General features: G+C 42.5%; 1 protein-coding gene across 3 annotated transcripts in view; it reads right to left on the bottom strand.

Annotated features, from left to right (window-relative positions):
• Positions 1-24,990, bottom strand: part of grid2 (glutamate receptor, ionotropic, delta 2) — a 555,674-nt gene that overhangs the window by 56,157 nt on the left and 474,527 nt on the right. For all 3 annotated transcript variants that reach the window (XR_002475295.2, XM_021620870.2, XM_021620869.2), the window contains exons 12-13: positions 19,817-19,955; positions 11,987-12,182 (exon numbers count right to left, since the gene is read on the bottom strand). Coding sequence is in view for 2 of the 3 variants with exons in the window: in XM_021620870.2 (XP_021476545.2) it covers positions 11,987-12,182; positions 19,817-19,955 (335 nt within the window). In the remaining variant the exon portion in view is untranslated. The remainder of the gene's footprint in view (positions 1-11,986; positions 12,183-19,816; positions 19,956-24,990) is intronic.

The following is a 24,990-nucleotide window of genomic DNA, read 5'->3' as shown; positions in this document are numbered from 1 at the left end:
CAGTACTCCCAGTATTCTGCAGTGGAAACACATTATTTTAGAAAAAAGGGCTGAAGCTCAAGTTATCTTAGATTACTGGGATCCATGACTGACGGCGCATCCCCCTCCACCACCACCACCACCACCACCACCACCACCACCCCCTCCATGATAGTTAGGTCTCCTCCAGGACAAGTGTATACACAGGGGATGGCTGGGGAGCTGAGGAGAGAGGGAAGAAGATGAAAAGTCAGCCCGATACACCATCATTTAACATCACTCCTCCCTCTGTCCCTCAGCCTCCTCTTCTTCGCTGCAGGAGATTATACAACCTCCCCCCCCAACACCCCTACCAAACCCCCACCCCTAATTGCCATTTCCATCCCTGCTCTTTCATTGATTTTCTTATTACACATTTCTATAATTACAAACTCCTGCGGCGAGGGCTGGATGCGGTTAAGTCATGACAGATCAGGCTATTTAACAGACCTAGGGGCCACGGCGATGCAGCCATAGCCCAATCTTACTCTCACTCAATCACACACACACACACTTTATTATTTCACTATCTTAACCCTGTCCCCATATCATCCCCCTTGTTTTCTTGCTCTTTCTCTCTTTCACTTACAGCCAGTCATTCAGATGCCTAGCAACCATCCCAGAACTAAATCACTCAGCAGAGAGTGAGATCAGTGCAGGCAGGCCAGTCTCTTTCTCCCTCTGTCTTTCCCTCCCTCTACAGCTGCACACTCTCTCGGGCCCATCTTGTCTTTTATTTGTCCCTCTACTCCTCCTTTAATGTTGAGTCTAAATTCTCCCTGACCCTTCCCTCCCTCTCTCCCATCCTCTCTCTTAGTATTCTGAGGGACAGGATAACAAAGGCACACTGTTACCTGCATCAAAGGATGGAACAGATTTTATATGTGGTTTTGAAATCTAATTGAAATCTAATTACATATCACCGTGAAATGCGACTTTTAAGACTTAAAGACTTTTTAGAGATGAACTCAACCCCTACAAAAGTAAAGTACACTAACGCATACTCAGTTTGGTTAAAGGGATAGTTCATGCAAAATATATATTTGTGTCAAATTACCCTTACCTTGAGTTGTGCAGGAAGGCCCATGGTGACAGAATCCCCAATAATCCATTATTTACTTCTGGCTACGTATTATCGTCGTCAGAATCCATGACTGTACACAGATGATCCGATGTTAGCAAAGCTGCACTGCAAGCCGAACCTTCCACCCACCACTGCTGCTCCGCTATTGCCCGTAACCCTGACAACTGTCAAGCTCTTCCCCTTGACGACTGGCATGTGGGGTTAAAGAAGGGGTTGACACTCGTCGGCCATACTGTGCGCGCACACACACACACACACACACACAACAGGGCTACAAGTCCCTCACACACACACAGTGCGATTTAAGAGAGCCATCCGGCAGTGAAACAGGTGTTGGAGAGGCTCTCAGAGCACTGAGCCACTCCACACAGAGAGCACACACAGTGGAAGACAGACAGACAGACAGGCAGAGAGGAGCAGAACAGCTCATTGATATGCTCTGTGTAAACAATGTCTCTCATTCTCACTGCACCACGTTTAACATATTTCAATATGACAAGAAACTAATGAGCATACATACTGGGGTGGGGGGGCTGAGAAAGATAAAGTAAATAAGAGCTTTTACAATGTGAAGACTAAACTCTTTTGTTTGCATCTTTTCTTCTAGCTTCTCTTTTCTTTAATTACGCAGCGGCACTGGAGAGAGTCTCAGCCATGGTGCAAATTACAGAGGAGCCACAATGAGATGTTATCGCCCCTAAATGCAACAAAATAATGCTGATTGAACTATTTTCCTATTTGTTTAAAATGAAGAAGTGGTTAATGTGTTTTACAGTGATAAATATGAAAATAAAATATTACAATGAAACCATGGATTAAACCATTTATTCCTATTTGGAGGCACTGTCCATCCAGTAGTGCTGAATTTCAGGCCTCAGCTGAGCTCCTTTACGTATGCATTTTCCGTGGTACTTCCTCATTTTCGCCATTTGTTTGCGACGCGTCCTTGATTAAAAAAAAAATAGCCTCTATTCCAATGCATTAGATTTATCCATTGATTTACTTTTGTCAGTCAGCTGTTAGAGCGCTTATTGCTTTGTTTTCCAAGTGGGCACGGGTACCGGTGTTCTCCGTGCCATCCATGGCCGGAAGTAGTAGACCATTCATTTAGCTTTATTATTTTCAATCAATATTTGTTTTCTTTCCTGGATCAGCTGATGATGGTTGACAATAGCACAAGAGAACTAGTCTACAGCTGGACACCAATGCGCATCCAATCCATCCAACAAGTACACGTTAATAACAGTAGGCCTATAGTTGACTCTTTCAGTTAGAAGCATTCGATTTTGCAATGGCATAGGCCTACATTATTTTCACAGTTTTCACAGTGAAATGTAATGAAACATTATGTAGGCATAGCAAATTTTTCCAAGATCTCCAAGATCCATGATTCGTACAAGGTTAAAGTTCCATGTTAATTCAATTGTTAAATGCTTAGTAATGAAAAATAATACTGTCATTAATGTAAAGAAATAAAAGTTTGTGCTTAATGTCACACGATCTGTGACGACTCCGAGCATTAACTCATGAATTATGGACAACTCATGAACTAGGGTGTAAAACATGTTTTGATTCAACTCATCTATTATAGTGAATGTAGACTACTTATTTTGTGTGTGTTCATGTGTTTAAAATCGCCTTGGCTGAGAGGGTAGGCTACTAGCAGAGGTGTAGACCTAGTGGAGGGTAAATGCAAGTAAACGCTGTGTACCCACCTTGTTCCAAAAAATGTGTTGAAAGTATAAGGAGCGTTACTTTTTTCCCTGTGACCAGCAATCGGAGTGTACGACCTATTTAAAAAATAAAAAAAAACTACATCACTGGCTAACGGAAAGGCTATTTGAAGTTCAGGGTAATACACTTTGTAGCCTAGTCTAGTAAATTGACCATGTTTGTTAGAGTGACCATCCTGTTTCTCCTCGGGATAGTTTCAGCCCCATTTCAGTTAACCTGACGTTTCAGGCCACAAAAAAAGGTACATTTGTCAGCAAGATGCATCAGTTAATGTAGGCCTAATCAATGGCAATCGCTGAATGTCAAATCAAACTATTTGCCACATGCGCCGAATACAACAAGTGTAGACTTTACCATGAAATGCTTACTTACAAGCCCTTAACCAACAGTGCAGTTCAAGAAGAAAAACATATTACCAAGCAGGCTAAAATAAAAAGTCATAATAAAAAGTAACACAATAAGAATAACTAGGCTATATACAGGGGGCACCGGTACAGAGGCAGTGTGCAGGGATACAGGCTAGTTGAGGTAATACAATAGGCACACATTTTGGTGGTTTGTAACAGATGTCTATTTCCATTCATCAAATAGCACAAGTATACATGCAGTTTGGATGCTGGAATTATTTTGAAGTAATTTGTAATCATGAATGGTTGTGTTCATGCCACATTAAGGTAATTCATTTTTACAGTTTATTTTTAAGCCCATATAAATAAATCTCATCTCATTACAGAGACCCCCACTCGAATATCATGGTGTAATTCACACTCTGGACTCCACCACTGTTGATATTACTCTCCCATGCTCTCTCTTCCTTTCCCTCCCCCCTCCATCACTATCACTCTATCAACCTACCTACCTACCTACCTACCTTATCCTATCCTATCCTATCGTATCCTATACTATATATATACACAAAAGTACATGGACACACCTTCAAATTAGTGGATTCGGCTATTTCAGCCACACCCGTTGCTGGCAGCTGTATAAAATTGAGCACAACAGCCATGAATCTCCATAGACATGCATTGGGAGTACAGTTGTCTTACTGAAAGAGCACAGTGACTTTCAATGTGGCACCATGATAGGATGCCACCTTTCTAACAAGTCAGTTCGTCAAATTTCTGCCCTGCTAGAGCTGCCCCGGTCAACTGTAAGTGCTATTAATGTGAAGTGGAAACGTCTAGGAGCAACAACGTCTCAGCCGTGAAATGGTAGGCCACACAAGCTCACTGAACAAATGCTGAAGCGTATAGTGTGTAAAAATCGCCTGTCCTTGGTTGCAACACTCACTACCGAGTTCCAAAATGCCTCTGGAAGCAATGTTAGCACAATAACTGTTCGTCGGGAGCTTCATGAAATGGGTTTCCATGGCAGAGAGGCCCCACCCAAGCCTAAAATCACCACGCACAATGCTAAGCGTCGGCTGGAGTGGTATAAAACTCCATGATGCCCATTATATTTTTTAATGACATGTACGAAGAGCAGTTGTCCACATACTTTTGGTCATGTAGTCTATCCATCTATCATCCCCTCTCTATCTCCATCTACCCCCTCCCTCTCTCTTAAGTGTGAGGGACATGTTTGCAATATAAGCCCTTGGTAATGAAGTCGGCACAATGAGAAAAATGACTGAGATCACTTTTAGCACTGCAGTGTGAAGGACAACCTCATTTGTAGTCAGACACCTCCCATCTTCCCCTCCATCCCTCCCTCCCTCACCCTCTATATCTCTCCAGAGACGAGCCATGACCATTTTCTCCTGCATCCAGAAAGAACCAACTAGCAGAAGGATGATTCACCATTACCTGGGTTATTAGCATAATCTTCATAGCTACTCTCGTTATTCCAGACAGAGCAGCATGCATATGCGGAATCGACTGCAATTTTAGTTCTCTAGAGGACACTGATGTAGTGAAAGAGAAAATGTACAGCCTCGGCCTCCGGCCACATGACAATGAGCAGTGATGGGAGCCATGCTATTAAAGTACTATGTCAGGATATACTTGAAAGCCCAAAAGAATATAATAAACTACAGTAAAATCTTCTTCTTCTACATTGTAGAATAATAGTGAAGACATCAAAACTATGAAATAACACATATGGAATCATGTAGTAACAAAAAAAGTGTTAAACAAATCTAAATATATTTTATATTTGAGATTCTTTATAAAAGCAGCCACCCTTTGCCTTGATGACAGCTTTGTACACTCTTGGCATTCTCTCAACCAGCTTCACATGGAATGCTTTTACAAAAGTCTTGAAGGAGTTCCCACATATGCTGAACACTTGTTGGCTGCTTTTCCTTCACTCTGTGGTCCAACTCATCCCAAACTATCTCAATTGGGTTGAGGTCAGGTGAATGTGTAGGCCAGGTCATCTGATGCAGCACTCCATCACTCTCCTTCTTGGTCAAATAGCCATTACACTTCCTGGAGGTGTGTTGGGTCATTGTCGTGTTGAAAAACAAATTATAGTCCCACTAAGTGCAAATCAGATGGGATGGCGTATCGCTGCAGAATGCTGTGGGAGCCATGCTGGTTAAGTGTGCCTTGAATTCTAAATAAATTACACAGTGTCACCAGCAAAGCACCCCCACACCATCACACATCCTCCATGCTTCATGGTGGGAACCACCTACTCTGCGTCTCATAAAGACATGGCGGTTGGAACCAAAAATCTCACATTTGGACTCATCAGACCAAAGGACAGATTTCTACCGGTCTAATGTCCATTGATAGTATTTCTTGGACTAAGTAAGTCTCTTCTTCTTAGTAGTGGTTTCTTTGCAGCAATTCGACCACGAAGGCCTGATTTACACAGTGTCCTCTGAACTCTGTGAAACATTTATTTGGGCTGCAATTTCTGAGGCTGGTAACTAATGAACTTATCCTCTGCAGCAGAAGTAACTCTGGCTCTTCCTTTCCTGTGGCAGTCCTCATGAGAGGCAGTTTCATCATAGCGCTTGATGGTTTTTGTGACTGCGCTTGAAGAAACTTTTAATGTTCTTAAAATTTTCCAGATTGTCTAACCTTCATGTCTTAAAGTAATGATGGATTGTAATTTCTCTTTGCTTACTTGAGCTGTTCTTGCCATAATATGGACTTAATAGGGCTATCTTGTGTCACAACACAACTGATTGGCTCAAACGCATCAATGAAAGAAATTCCACAAATGAACTATGAACACCTATTAATTGAAATGCATTCCAGGTGACTACCTCATGAAGCTGGTTGAGATAATGCCAAGAGAGTGCAAAGCTGTCATCAAGGTAAAGGGTGGATACTTTGAACATTTGAGCGCCCCTGAAATGAGTAGGTGGGTCCAAACTTTTGACTTTTATATACAGTACCAGTCAAAAGTTTGGACACACCCACTCATTCAAGGGTTTTTCTTTAATTTTACTATTTTCTACATTGTAGAATAATAGTGAAGACATCAAAACTATGAAATAGCACATAGGGAATCATGTAGTAACCAAAAAAGTGCTTTGTGTACATTTTACTTTTGAGATGATTCGATAAAAACTTCTGTGTCTGCTCTAGTCTTCCTTCCAATGAGTCTCTCGCACTAGATGGCTTACTACCGCCAGAGTGGAAGACGTAAAGAACGAGGCCCAACTCTGTCTCCCGCCAGCAGGAGGCGTTTTTGTCAGACGCCCACAAGCCTCACAAAACTCGTCTGAAGGCACCACGGTACCAGTTAAACATTTTTATGGAAGTATACATGGAAGTAGTTTTTGTTATACCTAAAGGTGTCCTTCAATGGGGTCCTTCAATTCTAAATGAAATAGCTAAGTGATCCTTGGTATGACCATCTAAAAACAATTCCATATGTTAACTTAGTAGAACTTAGTAGAACCCCCCCACTTTGACTCTTCTGTTCTTTTGAATTTGGCTCCCTGTACTTTCACTGGTTGTTGTCATATCGCTTCCGTTAGCGGGATTGCAGCCATAAGAAGTTAAGGATTTTAAGATTGATAGTCAAATGGCTATGATATGAACAATATGTGAAAAATGTAATAATAATATATTGCTAAAATTCCAAGAATAGGTTTTTGGATTGGATTTACAGCACATTCGGAAAGTATCCAGACCTCTTGACTTTTTCCACATTTTGTTATGTTAGAGCTGTAACGTCCGTCGTTAAATGAAGACCAAGGTGCAGCGCGCTAGGCGTACATTTTCTTTATTAAAATGTTCCACCAAAAAAACCAATAAGCAACTCAACGAACGAAAAGCTTAGGAGTGCAACCCATGCAACAAACAAAGACAAGATCCCACAACAGAAGGTGGGAAAAAGGGCTGCCTAAGTATGATCCTCAATCAGAGACAACGATAGACAGCTGCCTCTGATTGGGAACCATGCTCGGCCAACAAAGAAATATAAACATAGATTTCCCACCCTAGTCACACCCTGACCTACCAAATAGAGAATATAAAGGATCTCTAAGGTCACTGCGTGACAAGAGCCTTACTCTACAATGTATTAAATTGTTTTTTCCCCCCTTTAACAAATTACACTAAATACCACACAATGACAAAGCAAAAACAGGTTGTAATTTTTATGTTGTAAATGTATAAATAAATAAGCAACTGAAATTTCACATTTACACAAGGATTCAGGCCCTTTACTCAGTACTTTGTTGAAGCACCTTTGGCAGCAATTACAGCCTCGAGTCTTCTTGGGTATAACGCTACAAGCTTGGAACATATGTATGTGGGGAGTTTCTTCCATTATCCTCTGCAGATCCTCTCAAGCTCTGTCAGATTGAGTGTCGTTGCACAGCTATTTTCAGGTCTCTCCAGAGATTTTCAATCAGTTTCAAGTCTGGGCTCTGGCTGGGTCACTCAAGGACATTCAGAGACTTGTCCTGAACCCACTCCTACATTGTCTTGGCTGTGTGCTTAGGGTCATTGTCCCGTTGGAATGTGAATCTTCGCCCCAGTCTGAGGTCCTGAGTGCTCTGGAGCAGGTTTTCATCAAATATCTCTATGTACTTTGCTCCATTCATCTTTCCCTTGATCCTGACTAGTCTCCCAGTCCCTTCTGCAGAAATACATCCCCACAGCATGATGCTGCCACCACCATGCTTCACCATAGGGATGGTGCCAGGTTTCGTCCAGACGTGACGCTTGGCATTCAGGCTAAGAGTTTAATCTTGGTTTCATCAGACCAGAGAATCTTTTTTCTCATGGTCTGAGAGTCCTTTAGGTACCTTTTGGCAGACTCCCAGCGGGCTGTCATGTGCCTTTTACTGAGGAGTGGTATCTGTCTGGTCACTGTACCATAAAGGCCTGATTGGTGGAGGGCTGGTTATCCTTCTGGAAGGTTCTCCCATCTCCACAGAGAAACTCTGGAGCTCTGTCAAAATGACCATCGGATTCTTGGTCACCTACCTGACCAAGGCCCTTCTCCCCCGTTTGCTCAGTTTGGCCGGGCGGCCAGCTCTAGGAAGGGTCTTGGTGGTTCCAAACTTCCATTTAAGATTGATGGAGGCAACTGTGTTCTTGGGGACTTTCAATGCTGCAGACATTTTTTGGTACCCTTTCCCAGATCTCTGGCTCAACACAATCCTGTCTCGAGGTTCTACGGAAATTCGTTCGACCTCATAGCTTGGTTTTTGCTTTTGACATGCATTGTCAATTGTGGGACCATATGTAGACAGGTGTGTGTCTTTCCAAATCATGTCCAATCATTTGAATTTACCACAGGTGGACTCCAATCAAGTTGTAGAAACATCTCAAGCGTGATCAATGGAAAGAGGATGCACCTGAGCTCAATTTTGATTCTCATAGCAAAGGGTCTGAATACTTATGTAAAGAAGGTATTTCTGTTGTTTTTAAACATTTTTAAATTTGGAAACATTCCTAAAAAACGATTTTCGCTTTGTCATTATGGGGTATTTATTTAATAAGGCTGTAACGTAACAAAATGTGGAAAAGGGGAAGGGGTCTGAATATTTTCAGAATACACTGTGTATAGCACCTTTCTACCTACAAAAGTGCTTTACATAGTAAGGGGGAAACTGACCTTATCCACCACCAATGTGTGGCACCCACTTGGGTGATGCACACCAACCATTTTGTGCCAGAACGCTCACTACACATCAGCTGGCATGATTGGTGGAGAGGTGAGAATGAAGGAGATGATTAGATGGCCATGATAGAATGGGGTCAGGTTGGGAATTTAACCAGGATAACTGTGTAAACACCCCTACTCTTGTGATAAGTGCCATGGGATTTTAAATGACCACAATTAACATCCCATCTGAAAGATGGCACCATATGCTGGCCAATGTCCTGGGACATTATCTTAAGAGGAAAGAGTGTCCCCTACATACCCTGCAACACCACTTCCAGCAGCATCTGGTCTCCCATCTAGGGACTGACCAGGACCAACGCTGCTTAGCTTGAGGTAAGCCAGCAGCTGGATGCAGGGTGGTATGCTGCTTGAGAGGAACCTAAAAAAGTATTGATCATTCTGAGCTTTGACTGAAGTGGCAGCGATTGGTACCCCTAACATTGTCCTTCAGGGTTATGCTATATGTTCCTGATAAAAGAAACGCAGGGGCTCTGCCAGATCATATTATTCTGCTACAATGATTGCAATCTGAAAAGTGTGGGGGAGAAAATCCATACTGCCTGGGACTGTGATTTGGAGGGGTGTATTGACAGTGTGTGGAATATACAACTGTCAACACCCGGCCAACAAAACATAGAGCAGGAGAGAGAGGCATAAAATACAAGGTATGGCTGCCGGGTATTATGGCTGTGTTATGGCGGGAAGGTATGGCTGCCGGAGTCACTGGCCCTTCAGACAAAAGATACTGCTTTTCAGAGATACTGCTTCAAAATGTAAATATATATATATATATTTTAAAAAGAAAGGGGAAAAAACGATTCTAGGTTAGGAGAGAGAAACTTGTCATTGCAAGGGAGAGAGTCAGGGACACCAGTATCCCACTAGAGGGAGACGTTGAGCCTACAGCCCAGTGAGGGGGAGGGTGGGGGAATAAGGGAGAAAAGGGGAGGCAGGTAGAGAGAGCGCAGTGGGTGTGGTGGCCTGCATTAAGCTTCACAGTTGTTGTACTTGTCTGCTACTCTGGGGGTGACACCCCTGTCATGCAATATTTATCTGAGCACCTGGGAGTGCTGATCACCTCAACAAAATGCTGACTAATTCATGAAACCAAACCCACTAATGAGATATTCAGCCCTAATAATCCTCAAGGCAAGGAGATGAAGACTTGAAGTCATACTTCACTCATTTACCATTGCTTTAATTGCTGTTACCACGTGTATGTCCCAAATGGCACCCTACTCCCCATACTGTATAGTGTACTACTTTAGACCATGGCCCATCAAAAGTAGTGCATTAAATAGGGAATAGGGTACCATTTGGGACACAAAGCCTATGTCAGCTCTAATTCAGGAATTAAAACATCAGGGAGGATATACTGTACATGTATATTGAGGCTTACAAATGATGCATTTACGTACCAGTACTAGGCACTTATGGTAGTAAGTAAATATCTAGGGGAATGAGCACTAAACCATGCATACATGTATCTCACAAGAAACATTTAGAGAGCTAGGGTACAGCCTTCTTTCTCTCTCTCTCTCTCTCTCTCTTTCTCTCTCCCTCCCTCTCACCCTCTCTGTGACTCGCATGATAGTTTTCAGTCTATAGTTGTTGTTTAGAAATGAATGCTTAACAAACTACTGACAATAAGGAACACATGTAAAACACGCCACATGTGTCACCCAGCCAGAGGTGCGGTATATGAAACCCTATGAAACATTCATGACTAGTAAGAGGTCTAGAACACAGCATATTCCAGTTTTTCTCAATTGCTAAAGCACAATTTCTGAAACCTTGCTCCATTTCATGAAAACATTAAACACAAAACCTCATCTTCAAGCACTATTTACATAACCTCTGACTCCTCTTGCAAAATGAAACATTCACCTCAAAACAGTTTTACCTGTGCTCAAAATCAAACACGGCTCTCAAATAATAAACAAAGTGATCAAAACGATATACACTCTCAAGCAGTCAGTAAACAATACACCGAAAAATAGAAAACACATTGTTCAAAACATACAATTCTCAGGGAGAAGAACATCTTTAATCTAAAAAATTATTCATATTTTTCCGTCATTGTCTTTTGATGAACGAAAACATGTTCTATCATAGTAGTTCAAAATTGATCAGAAATTACTACTCTGCTTTGCTCTTTGCAATTTTGTTTTTTGTTCTTCCTCCTCCTTGTACCCCTATTTTTACAGTACTGTACCCTGCATCTCACAAACTTGTCCTTTGTCTCTGTGATACTGTAATTCTTGTTCTTTGTTGATATGAACCTACAACCAGTCAATATCTATTGAGCAGTCAGTACTGTTAATAAATGGAAAGCACAATGTTCAGGCCATACAATTTGTCCATTGTACAGTATACAGCCTACAATGCACAGTATCCATTCTCAGACTTTCTCCTTCCCACCTTCAACAACCTGTTTGCTCTCTGAACTGGCTTATATTGGTTGTGTCGCATCATTTGAAACAGGTTAAATACATTTTGAGTGGTTGTGTTCAATCAATGACATATGTTCTCTATTTGTATTTGATTGTTGCCACTTGTGTTTACCAGTATGGATGACATGTGCATTAGAGTGCAGAATGTGTTTTGAGAATGAGAATGTGTTTAGAGTTTTGCTGAAAAGTCTAAGTGAGATCTGCAAATTGTGTTTTACCATGTGAAATGGTTTAAGGTATTGACAACAGACTGCATAATTAGCTAAATGAGTCCAGGCAACTGAGAACTTTGTTCAGCCAATGGGTTTTAGTGTTTTAGCAATTGAGAAAATCTGTAAATAATGTTAGAAACACATGATCTTGTGAGCCTCAGTTGGTAAGAGCATGGTGCCTGCAATGCCAGGGTCATGGGTTCACATACTGCATTAGTTAGCCAGATTCCCCCAGGTTCACACATACTAAAATGTATGAGCTCACTGTAATGTACGTTGTTTTGGATAAAAGTATCTGCGAAATGGCATAGGCTATGTGAAGTCTGAGGATGCCCTCCTTGGACTCGCCCAATATTGCATGATAATGGGGGTGTTTCGTTTAGTGTAGGATGGCCACCTACCTTGCGGATGCCCTCCTTGGACTCCTCCACGTTGTTGTCGGCCCCTCCGGTGCGGTTGATCATACGCCACATCTGGGAGTACATGGGGTCCCTTTCAAAGGGGTTCATGGCCTTACTGCGCACCTGCTCGTACACAGCCGAGTCCAACACCGTCCCGTAGGGCAACTCTGTCTGCTTGGACAGGTCCTGGAGAGACCTATAGACAAAGACAGGAGGTTAGGGGAAATGTAGTTCAACATGTACAAAGACACAACATGACGAGGATGTGGAATGATAGTTAGATACACGTGCAAATAATCACACGGACGGACGGACGGACGGACGCACGCACGCACGCACGCACACACGCACACACACATACATTAGTTAAACAAAGAGTTGTTCTGTCAGCGCTGAGTTAATAACATGAATATAGTTAAGGGTAAGCCAGCCAATCAACTGGCAAGAAGCTCCATGTAGTTCAACTAAAAGGGGAATAATAGAGGACTGAAATAAAATCACTCTCATACCATCACCACCTCCAGGGAAATGAAGGTATTTTAATTACAATGCTACGGTTTGATAAGTTTTCAAACACTCACCATTTATAACTGTAATAGAAAACCATTCCTGGGACTAATTACTGTTTGTTTGTCAAATTGCTTTAACACAAGCTGCCGATGTGACTAGGAGAACAACAATTCCATCGCCGTCAGTATTGTTACACTTCTGTTTACGGACAGATCTAGTCCGTAGAAAGAGAACTCCATCGTGTTATGCCCTTCCGTTTCAATTATTCTAAGTACAATCACACGACGAGTTTACCGGAGAATTCATTAATTGAATATCGTTACATCAGCATACTGTCACCCCCCCGCACTGCTCTCTGCAGCTACTTTCAACCCTCTTTGAGGTTTTAATGAACCTGGCTGCCAAATGTTAATCTTTTATTGCTGTCAATTAATCCTTGCCCTTAATCTTCCCACTTCCCTCTTCCACGTTTCGGCGTGCCCGTGTCTATCATTTGCATTCTCTTTGAAGGGGGAAATTCTCCTTAAATAATGTGTGGGCACATGGGGATATAGGGAGAGTGATGGCGGGGTGGGTGGAGGAGTCGTAGACTAAGGTAGACTAGGCTTGTGTCCCAAATGGCAACCTATACCCTATGTAGTGCACCACTTTTGAAAAGGGCCAAAACAACTTACTACCTGTTCAGCAGGGGTGTAGAAATCAAACAGAAAAGAAAAAGGGGAGAAACAGAGAGGGATGAGCCGGGACTTGTTTGTTACACACATTTAATTGCAAAATGCTTTCCATTGCAACACGTTTTGCTACAGCGTGCACTAATGAATACACCCCTCTCTGAAACATGGCCCTCACCTTGTGAAGCCACCATGTGTGATGTGTCCACTGTAGGTTTATTGGTGTTTACTAAGAATACATTGGAATTTGTGTAGCGCTTTTCATGACAAAGACACAATGACAGCCCTTTAAATGTCTAATGTTGTCCCTGACAAAGCAGGTGTTTGCCCAATTCCCCAACACACACACGCGCGCGCACACACACACACGCAAACACACACACCCTCCGTCAATCCACCCCTCCATCCTTATACTCATCCTTCCACTCCATGTCCTCTCGCTCTAAACGGGTGCCCTCTCCTCTCCTCTCTTTCTTTTTTCTGAACCCAATCCCCAGTCCTCCATCTCTCCTCTTCGATCAATCCGCCCACAATGTCTGCTGACTCCTATCTTTTCACTGTTCACACATTCTGTTCCTACCAGCTCTGCTGCTTCAGCTCCACTCTCCTCCAATCTCCCCCTAAAGGATTCGCAACACTATCTAACAAAAAAAATCCTCCGCAAAACTCAACCTTGGAGTATTAATACAAAAAAAAATCGGTCTCTTTTTCTTGTCACTGTGTCAAGCCATTCAGCTTTACTGGCTCAATGACACCGTAGCAGAGCACTATTAAAATGCTATCTATATGACTCCCTCCTTATCTGTAGATAGAAACAGATGCAAATGTGTATAAGGACTGAAGAGGGTAGAGATCCAAGAGATCCACTTTCCAAACTCAGTGCAATCAGTGTAATCAAACTTTTATCAGATTACAGACCATCTAATTACAAGATCAGAGTTTGTTTCCCTTTTCCCCCTCCCATCTCAATTCACATTCCATAAATCTTGAGGGTTTCCTGTCTGAGGTAGCACATCCCTCCTCTTTAAAACAACAGGCCCCTGGGTGTAAAGTTTAGGCTCTAATTATTGCAGTAATGATCCCAGAGTCTACACATTAAAGATAATACATTGAAATGTATGGAAATCATAATTAGCTGCATAAGAAGTAGAACGGAGCAATTTGAGAAGGACTCATTAATGACATCTCATGCAAAAACAAAACAAAAAAGGGAAAGGGGGGGGGCGTTCCCACACTCTCTCCCTCTCTCTTGCTTTATTTCCCTAACCTTCTTCAGCAAGATGGAGCAGGGAGATGAGATATTCTCGCTAAAGCACAATTAACTTCTTACTGCTAGGCATTCCGGAATCTGATTTTCCAAATGAGCGGTGGGGATTTAGGCGTGGCACTGTGAGGGGAGCAAACAAATGATGACGACGAGACGATAAACAGAGACAAGGTTTAGTAAAGACATGCAATTTCCATCGACGTGGTGTGGGATGTGGTGTTGAAGACATTGACGTGGTGTTGAAGAAGGTTCCTAACGGTTGACTCTGGGCCCCTCTACCTGCCACAACTCACACCACACTCCCTCAGATCTGCTCTAGTCCCCCTTCAGCGTGGGCACAGTGCACAGAGTTTCATCCTCCTAAAACACCATAGAGTCCACCGTGGAGTCCTCGTAAACCAGTTAGTTACCCGTTGTGCCCGGGAGAGTGACGTCACCCGCAGGATGATAGATCTGATGTGTGCCACACAGGAAATTAAAAACAGAGGGCCCTCACTGGCCCCTAGAGAGGGGATGTGCCCATGTGGCTTCTTCCCAGACAGACACTCGATCTCTCCAGAAACAGCAGACTGCCTGATTGATACAGAGAGTGCGAGAGAGAGCAGTGAGCAGAGAGAGCAGTGCTACGAATGTATATTCCCATGTGGATTCATTTATACACACTCCGTCAACTGCAGTGTGAGGCAATGGAGGCTCCTCACAGCAGGAAGGGTGTGGACCATCCTCCTCAGTAAATTTCATAAAAACAGTGAAACATTAAAAAAGATATCAGTTCTCGATAAAAACGATATACTGTATATTCACGTCACCAAATAATTGATCAAAACACTGTTTTGCAATGGTCTACAGTAGCCACAACTACACTCTCTGTGGTAGCACCATGGTGTAGCTGGAGGATGAAAAGCTGGAGGACATCTGGCTTCAATACAAAACCTAGAAGGCTCATGGTTCTCATCCCTTCCATAGACTTACACAGTAATTTTGACAACTTCCGGAGGACGTCCTCCAACCTATTAGAGCTCTTGTAGCATGAACTGACATGTTGTCCACCAAATCAAAGTATCAGAAAATGAATCTAGTACTGAAAGCATAAGCTACAGCTAGTTAGAACTGCAGTGCATAAAATGTGGTGAGTAGTTGACTCAAAGAGAGAGAGAGACAATAGTTTAACAGTTTTTAACAAATTATATTTTCAAAAAGGAAGGAGAAGCAAGAGAAAGTGAAAGAGTTGGCTATATTTTTTTTCACTTTCACTTACTTAGCTAGCGAATGCAGCTAGCTAGTTTAGCTTACTCAAACAACCGGCTCAAACAGAGAGGGATGCTATGTTAGTTAGATGGTTATGGCTATCAAAGACTGGAACTCTTCCAAGTTAAGGTAAGCTTTTGGTTTTATAAATGTATACCACTGGGGCCCACCAGTGTAACTTCATTTTTTATTTTATTTAACCTTTATTTATACAGGTTTTTCTCATTCAGATAACATCTCTTTTTCAGAGAGACCTGGTCAAATAGCAGCAGGGGGAACAAAGTTTCAGACAAAACAACTTACATACACTAACACAACATTAAACAAAACTGTAGACATACATACAGTACATCAAGTACATATTAAGTAAAAAAAAACAAATGTCTTGACTAAAAAACAGCTGTCCTAAAGACAATTACACTCTTCTATGATATTTACATCGATCAAGTGTTTAAACTCATCAAATGTTTAAATGTTCAGGAGAGAATTCCAGGACCATGGAGCTATTTCTACAATGACCTGTTCTAATCCTTGGTACTGTTAAAAGCAAATGAGAATGGGACCTTAATTGATATTTATTTACCGACATGATTAAAAAAGAACAGAGCTAAAATGACATTTGACCCAGTATGGCCTTATAAATCAGTGTATACCAGTGTTAATGCCTACGCAAGGTCAATGATGTGTTAGATGTTTTTGATTTGTAATGAACCTGAGGGCAGCATGATATACTGAATCAAGTGCTCTCAGGGTAGTGGTTGAGGCCTGCATATATATCATTTTCTTCCAAGATGGTGTAGCAGTAGGATGTCTGTTTGTCTTGTCCCGTCCCATGTATATATTTTTTTCTACGTATATATGTATATATATATTTTTTTTAAATCTCAATTTCCATCTACGGACTGAACATACTCTCCTGCAACCCTCCACACCAAATGTGGTACGGATCTGCTATTTTTTTACACTTTAAACCCGAACCCCCATCAGAAACTAGCCAGCTAACTAGCTACTAGCTAGTAGTCAGTTAGCTACTGCTAGCGGTCAACACCATTAACTCGGACATCAGCCAGCCTCAGTCCGGTCAATTCCTGCCAGTCTGCACAGCGCGATATCAACCCAGAGCATATCGGACTGCTTTTTCTCTACCTTCCCTCCGGATTCCTACCGCAAGCTCTGAACCTTTGCACCGGATCACCGCAGCTAGTTCGCTGCTATCCGAGTGGCTACTCCTGGCTAACGTCTCTGTCCCGAAGCAAGCACCAGTTAGCCTGGAGCTAGCCTCGAGCTAGGCCCATCTCCCGGCTAGCTGAAGAGGTCCATCAGCCAATTCTTGGACTACAATACTATTTTGCCAATTGGCCTGGAACCTTTCACTGTAGGGCCTCCAGCCCTGCTCAATATGCCTTAGCTAGCCCTTTTGTTCTCATCTGGCTTAAATGGTGCCTCTAGAAACAAAACCTCTCTCATAGTAACTCAATGTTTACCTCCACTCTCATAGTTTACCTCCACTGTATTCACATCCTACCATACCCTTGTCTGTACATTATGCATTGAATCTATTCTTCCGCACCCAGAAATCTGATCCTTTTACTCTCTGTTCCGAACTGACTAGTACCTACAGTGTATAGCCTTTAGTCGTACCCTTATCCTACTACTCCTCTGTTCCTCTGGTGAGGTAGAGGTTAACCCAGGGCCTGCAGACACTAGCTCCACTCCCAATCCCCAGGTGCTCTCATTTGTAGACTTCTGTAACCGTAAAAGCCTTGGTTTCATGCATGTTAACGTTAGAAGCCTCCTCCCTAAGTTTGTTTTACTCACTGCTTTAGCACACTCCGCCAACCTGGATGTCCTAGCCGTGTCTGAATCCTGGCTTAGGAAGGCCAACAAAAATCCTGAAATGTCCATCCCTAACTATAACATTGACAAGACAGAACTGCCAAAGGGACTGAGTTGCAATCTACTGCAGAAATAGCCTGCAGAGTTCTGTCATACTATCCAGGTCTGTGCCCAAACAATTTGAGCATCTACTTTTAAAAATCAATCTTTCCAGAAACAAGTCTCTCACTGTTGCTGCTTGTTATAGACCCCCTTCAGTCCCCAGCTGTGCCCTGGACGCCATATGTTAATTGATTGCCCCCCATCTATATTCAGAGTTCGTACTGTTAGGTGACCTAAACTGGGACATGCTTAACACCCGGCTGTCCTACAATCTAAACTATATTCCCTCAATCTCACACAAATTATCAACAAACCTACCAGGTATAACACCAAATCCGTAGCCATGGGCACCTTCTTAGATATCACAAAAAAAATCCTATAGCCATTTGCTTTGCAAACTTTATCTCATGTGCTACAGAAACAGCTAACCAAACAACAGTGCTCGGTGCCTGCACACTTTAATTAAAGGATTACTACAATCAAAAATCGACATTTCTCCAATTTTTTCCAGACCTCCAAAGTGGTCTCCTGATGTGGTTTAAGCATTGTTATATGCTTAACCATGCTCATAAAACAATTATTATCCTCCCTAATCTTAAATGTACAGTGCCTTGCGAAAGTATTCGGCCCCCTTGAACTTTGCGACCTTTTGCCACATTTCAGGCTTCAAACATAAAGATATAAACTGTATTTTTTTTGTGAAGAATCAACAACAAGTGGGACACAATCATGAAGTGGAACGACATTTATTGGATATTTCAAACTTTTTTAACAAATCAAAAACTGAAAAATTGGACGTGCAAAATTATTCAGCACCCTTAAGTTAATACTTTGTAGCGCCACCTTTTGCTGCGATTACAGCTGTAAGTCGTTAGGGGTATGTCTATCAGTTTTGCACATCGAGAGACTGACATTTTTTCCCATTCCTCCTTGCAAAACAGCTCGAGCTCAGTGAGGTTGGATGGAGAGCATTTGTGAACAGCAGTTTTCAGTTCTTTCCACAGATTCTCGATTGGATTCAGGTCTGGACTTTGACTTGGCCATTCTAACACCTGGATATGTTTATTTTTGAACCATTCCATTGTAGATTTTGCTTTATGTTTTGGATCATTGTCTTGTTGGAAGACAAATCTCCGTCCCAGTCTCAGGTCTTTTGCAGACTCCATCATTCTTCCAGAATGGTCCTGTATTTGGCTCCATCCATCTTCCCATCAATTTTAACCATCTTCCCTGTCCCTGCTGAAGAAAAGCAGGCCCAAACCATGATGCTGCCACCACCATGTTTGACAGTGAGGATGGTGATGAGCTGTGTTGCTTTTACGCCAAACATAACGTTTTGCATTGTTGCCAAAAAGTTCAATTTTGGTTTCATCTGACCAGAGCACCTTCTTCCACATGTTTGGTGTGTCTCCCAGGTGGCTTGTGGCAAACTTTAAACAACACTTTTTATGGATATCTTTAAGAAATGGCTTTCTTCTTGCCACTCTTCCATAAAGGCCAGATTTGTGCAATATACGACTGATTGTTGTCCTATGGACAGAGTCTCCCACCTCAGCTGTAGATCTCTGCAGTTCATCCAGAGTGATCATGGGCCTCTTGGCTGCATCTCTGATCAGTCTTCTCCTTGTATGAGCTGAAAGTTTAGAGGGACGGCCAGGTCTTGGTAGATTTGCAGTGGTCTGATACTCCTTCCATTTCAATATTATCGCTTGCACAGTGCTCCTTGGGATGTTTAAAGCTTGGGAAATCTTTTTGTATCCAAATCCGGCTTTAAACTTCTTCACAACAGTATCTCGGACCTGCCTGGTGTGTTCCTTGTTCTTCATGATGCTCTCTGCGCTTTTAACTGACCTCTGAGACTATCACAGTGCAGGTGCATTTATACGGAGACTTGATTACACACAAGTGGATTGTATTTATCATCATTAGTCATTTAGGTCAACATTGGATCATTCAGAGATCCTCACTGAACTTCTGGAGAGAGTTTGCTGCACTGAAAGTAAAGGGGCTGAATAATTTTGAACGCCCAATTATTAAGTTTTTGGAAAAAAAAGTTGCCCCTAGAAGCTGATCTTGGGTCCGTTTTAAATTGTCCCCACTAATGGTTAAGGTTAGGATTGGGGGAGGGAAAGCTGATCCTAGATGTGTACCGAGGGGAAACTTCACCCTGAGCGGTGGTGTGTGTCAGTTACTTACTGGATGGAGTTCTCGATACGGCTGATGGTGAGGAAGGCAGCCAGGTTGGCCGTGTAGGAGGAGAGGACGATCAAAGCAAAGAGCCACCATACCCCCATCATCATCCTCGTGGCCAGGGTGGTATACGGAACCTCACCACCTGATAACAAGACCAGGACGAGAGACAGAATAAAAATGTCAGTCAAATGGCAGGTATGGTTGTGCATGAGAAAAGAAAATCATTTCTCAGAGGAAACCTAATTTGTGATGTCAGGTATACAAATTTCCACACACAACAACATATTACGACCCACAAAGGCAGGCTTTCCAGTGCAACTCGACAATATGATGTTGTTTTCTTCCATTTTTTTTGCATTTTCATAAAGAGATAAATGTATGCTCTATGTAGAGTGTGTATTTCCCCAGACAGGCCAGTCAGGACTAAGGCACATCTGTTTGTTCTCTGTATTAATGCATAACCTTTACTTTGCACTGCAGAGGGGAGGGAGAGGGGAGCCTCTTCCTGGGAAAGACAACCATAGCTCCATGATGGATCTATAGAGCTTCAGCCTCACCTTCATTGAAGCCTGTTACAAATGTGCCTAATTTATCCTTGTAGCTCGCAGATCATTGTGCTCGCATGTGGAATAAGTGCCAGTCATTTCAATCTCTTCAGCAAAGACTCAATAAAATATCTGACACCCATTCTATCCAGTGCTGCCCTCTGGGTTAATCTGTCTTATGAATTAAATTTCCAGTTGACATGAGCTCATATGGCCTGAATGCTATTTGTGTTCTGTTAACATGTTGTTGCTATTGTAGAGCAGTTTGAATATTCTTATGTGCTTTGACTGTATGTTAGGCTTTCATAAAACACATATGATAAGTAGGCTATAATGTTGTACAGGTAACTGCCAAAATATTGGAAACACAAAGTGCTTCCGCTCAGCGTATGTGGGAACTCTTTCAAGACTGTTGGAAAAGCATTCCAGGTGAAGCTGGTTGTGACTACTTTGAAGATTCTCAAATATAAAATATATGTTGATTTGTTGAACACTTTTTTTGGTTACTACATGATTCTGATGCTTGTCTAATTGGTTGATGCTTGAACTTGACCTTGAGCTTTTTCTAGTGTTCACAAGTATGGCCTCTCAGAGTCCTCTGAATGTACACATTGTCATGAATTTCACTTGTGATTTCAACGTGAATGTATTATTGTTAATGTATTGTGATATCCATGTATTTCAGTTTCATTGTCTGCCATGTGAATATCAGTAAAAAAAAAAAAAACATTTTGGAGGAACACAACATGATACATATTATGGACCCCATCCATCATTTCTGACATAAAATAAAGGAATCGTGAACCATCTAGACAGTAACATATAGTTTTAAGACATCCGGTATGGGCAGTCACATTAGGAAAAAGGGATGTAAATAGATCTGCTAGAGACACCTTTTTGATTGTGAAAGTATTCTGAGTGGTCCTGACCTGGGACGTCATCCAACAGAACTTCAGAATAGGTGGTTTCTGCTGCTCAAATTTATACATAACAATGTGTGATGGATGTAATATTGTCCAAAATACAATTTCGACTAGAACATTGATTGCCATGTTGAGTTTTGTAAACAAAGTGCCTGTTGCTGTACAGTTGACCTAGCCGGGCTGTTGGGTCCAAATGTGACAGTAGAAAGGACGGTGTTCTACGTAGAGAATTAATGTGAATGTAATCCCTCTGGATCATAACGGTCTCACGTGAAAGCCCTTTATGATCACATGGCCAAAGAGTGCAGATATGCTTGTCCATTACATTTGAATAACACCGAGACGATTCAGACGGACAGCACAAGAGAGAGGGAGACTATTTGGTGGAATCTCAGCGTGAGTGAGAAAAGCTCTCCACCTGAAGTTAAGGCCTGCCATGGGAGAGAGAGAGATTGCTACGGGAGGATGCAGTTGAAGCTGATTGCAAATCCCATTTTCTCGGCTGTAGGATGTTGATCTTTAGAGAATGAGCCAGAGTGTAATGCAACTTTTATTAGGGAGTCCTGCGACTTGGTTCAAAGCCACCCTGCTATGCACATCGAATCAGCTTCACCATTTTGACCAGGTTCTCCTTGCCTGCCTTTGATTTCCAGCCAGGCTAGGGGCAACATACTGCTACTCCACCCAGCTCACTCTTTCTCTCTCTCTCCATTCCACCCTCCTTTGTTTCATTCCTTTGCAAACATACTTATACTGTACATGCACATACATTCACACAAATCATTCTGTAAGCAGCACCACGTTTCTAATCCACAAATGCATTTAGACAAGGAGAGTGTGGGTGGAAGATAAGAAGAGAGATAAAGAGGGAGGATGGGGTGAGAGAGAGAATGAGTGAGAAAGAGAGACTGCTGCAGGTCCATCTAGGAAAATAGCAAGAACACATGGATTGATTTGTTAAACTCAGCTCCAAACCTAATACACAGTGAAGGCAGTGATCAAAGTCATGCCCCCAAGGCTTCAAAATGTTTGCCCAGAGTGAGTTTGTTTTCAGGCAACCTCGGTCCACAGGGCTAGCTTTGAAAATATTTTCCCACAGCCACAAGTGAGTCCAAGGTCGGAGAATGGCTGTTTTTGACTGTCAGCTGATCAGTCTGCCAGTCAAGGAGTCCGCATCCCACTAAAAAGGGCCCTTAAAGTTCCGCCAGGCAGTCCTGCCAGTGCAGGCAGGACACTCAGTCCAAAGTGGATTTCCAATCAAAGAGAAAAAGCCATGAAACACTGTCAAGAACCCTTCACGGCTGTTGGAATACTTGTACATTTCTCTAAGGGCAACCGGAGAGGCTATTCTGCTCCTAACTCTCTCAGGGAGGGGAAGAAAATGCCAATCAGTCCAAGGTCAGTGAGCCGACCGACGTAGAGCCTGCTGCTGCCTAACTGGCTGAGCACGGCCTCTCAACACCGCTACCGCTACTGTTACCTTAGTAGTCATGTTGTCTGGGACTGGAACAGACTAACACTACCTCAGTAGTCATGTTGTCTGAAACACCAGACTAACACTACCTCAGTAGTCATGCTGTCTGAAACACCAGACTAACACTACCCCAGTAGTCATGTTATCTGAAACACCAGACTAACACTACCTCAGTAGTCATGCTGTCTGAAACACCAGACTAACACTACCCCAGTAGTCATGTTATCTGAAACACCAGACTAACACTCCCTTAGTAGTCATGTTATCTGAAACACCAGACTAACACTCCCTCAGTAGTCATGTTGTCTGAAACACCAGAATAACACTACCTTAGTAGTCATGTTGTCTGAAACACCAGACTAACACTACCTCAGTAGTCATGCTGTCTGAAACACCAGACTAACACTACCTCAGTAGTCATGCTGTCTGAAACACCAGACTAACACTACCTCAGTAGTCATGTTGTCTGAAACACCAGACTAACACTACCTCAGTAGTCATGTTCTCTGAAACACCAAACTAACACTACCTTAGTAGTTATACTCTTTGGGACACTACTTTAGAACCCTGCACCCTTCAACATTGGTGCATGCTCAGCCCCCTCCTGTACTCCCTGTTCTCCCTTGACTGAGTGGCCACGCACATCTCCAACTCAAGTTTTCAGATGACACAACAGTGGTAGGCCTGATTACCAAAAACGACGAGACAGCATACAGGGAAGAGATGAGGGCCCTGGAAGAGTTGTGCCAGGAAAATAACCTCTCCCTCAACGTCAACAAAACAAAAGAGCTGATTGTGGACTTCAGGAGACAGCAGAGGGAGCACGCCCCCATCCACATCGACGGGGCCGCAGTGGAGAGGGTGAAAAGCTTCAAGTTTGTCGGCGTACACATCACTGACAAATGGTCAACACAGACAGTGTGGTGAAGAAGACGCAACAGGGCCTCTTCAAACTCAGGAGGCTGAAGAAATTTGGCTTGGCCCCCCGAGTCATGGCCTGTTCAGCCCGCTACCATCTAGAAGGCGTAGAGACAGTAGAGGTGCATCAAAGATGAGACCGAGGGATTGATAAACTACTCTTTCTCCTGTTAAATAGTCACCACTAACCGGCCCAGTACCCTGCCCTGAAATTTAGTCCCTTTTACTAGCCGGCTACCACCAGGTACTCAACCGTGCATCGGACTCCTGCCCTATGAACATAGTCATTGAACACTGGTCACTTTAATAACATTTACATAGTATTTAACCTACTTCATATGTACTGTACAGTACCTGTCAAAGGTTTGGACACACCTACTCATTCGGCTATTTTCTAAATTGTAAAAATAAACGTGAAGACATCAAAACTACGAAATAACATATATGGAATCATGTGGTAACCAAAAAAGTGTTTAACAAATCAAAATATATTATATAATTAAGATTCTTCAAACTAGCCACCCTTTGCCTTGATGACAGCTTTGCACATGCTTGGAATTCTCTCCACCAGCTTCATGAGGTAGTGACCTGGAATGCATTTCAATTAACAGGTGTGCCTTGTTAGAAGTTAATTTGTGGAATTTATTTCCTTCTTAATGCATGGGAGCCAATCAAATGCATTATGGTTCCCACCGTGAAGCATGGAGGAGGAGGTGTGATGGTGTGGGGGTGCTTTACTGGTGACACAGTCAGTGATTTATTTAGAATTCAAGGCACACTTAACCAGCATGGTTACCACAGCATTCTGCAGCGAGACGCCATCACATCTGGTTTGCGCTTAGTGGGAATATAATTTGTTTTTCAACAGAACAATGACACAAAACACACCTCCAGGCTCTGTAAGGGCTATTTGACCAAGAAGGAGAGTGATGGCGTGCTGGATCAGATGACCCGGCCTCCACAATCCCCCGACCTCAACCCAATTTAAATGGTTTGGGATGAGATGGACCGCAGCGTGAAATAAAAGCAGCTAACAAGAGCTCAGCATTTGTGGGAACACCTTCAAGACTGGAAAAGTATTCCTCATGAAGCTTGTTGAGAAAATGCCAAGAGTGTGCAAAGCTGTCATAAAGGCAAAGGGTGGCTACTTTGAAGAATATAAAATATATTTTGATTTTGATTTGTTTTAACACTTTTTTGGTTATGACATGATTCCATGTGTGTTATTTCATTGTTTTGGTTTCTTCACTATCATTCTACAATGTAGAACATAGTAAACAATAAAGAAAAGCCCTTGGCCGAGTAGCTGTGTCCAAA

Source organism: Oncorhynchus mykiss, chromosome 11 (assembly GCF_013265735.2).
Source record: "Oncorhynchus mykiss isolate Arlee chromosome 11, USDA_OmykA_1.1, whole genome shotgun sequence".
NCBI classification, from domain to species: domain Eukaryota; kingdom Metazoa; phylum Chordata; class Actinopteri; order Salmoniformes; family Salmonidae; genus Oncorhynchus; species Oncorhynchus mykiss.
The sequence above is the reverse complement of the archived record's forward strand: the minus strand, read 5'-3'. Positions and strand labels throughout refer to the sequence as shown.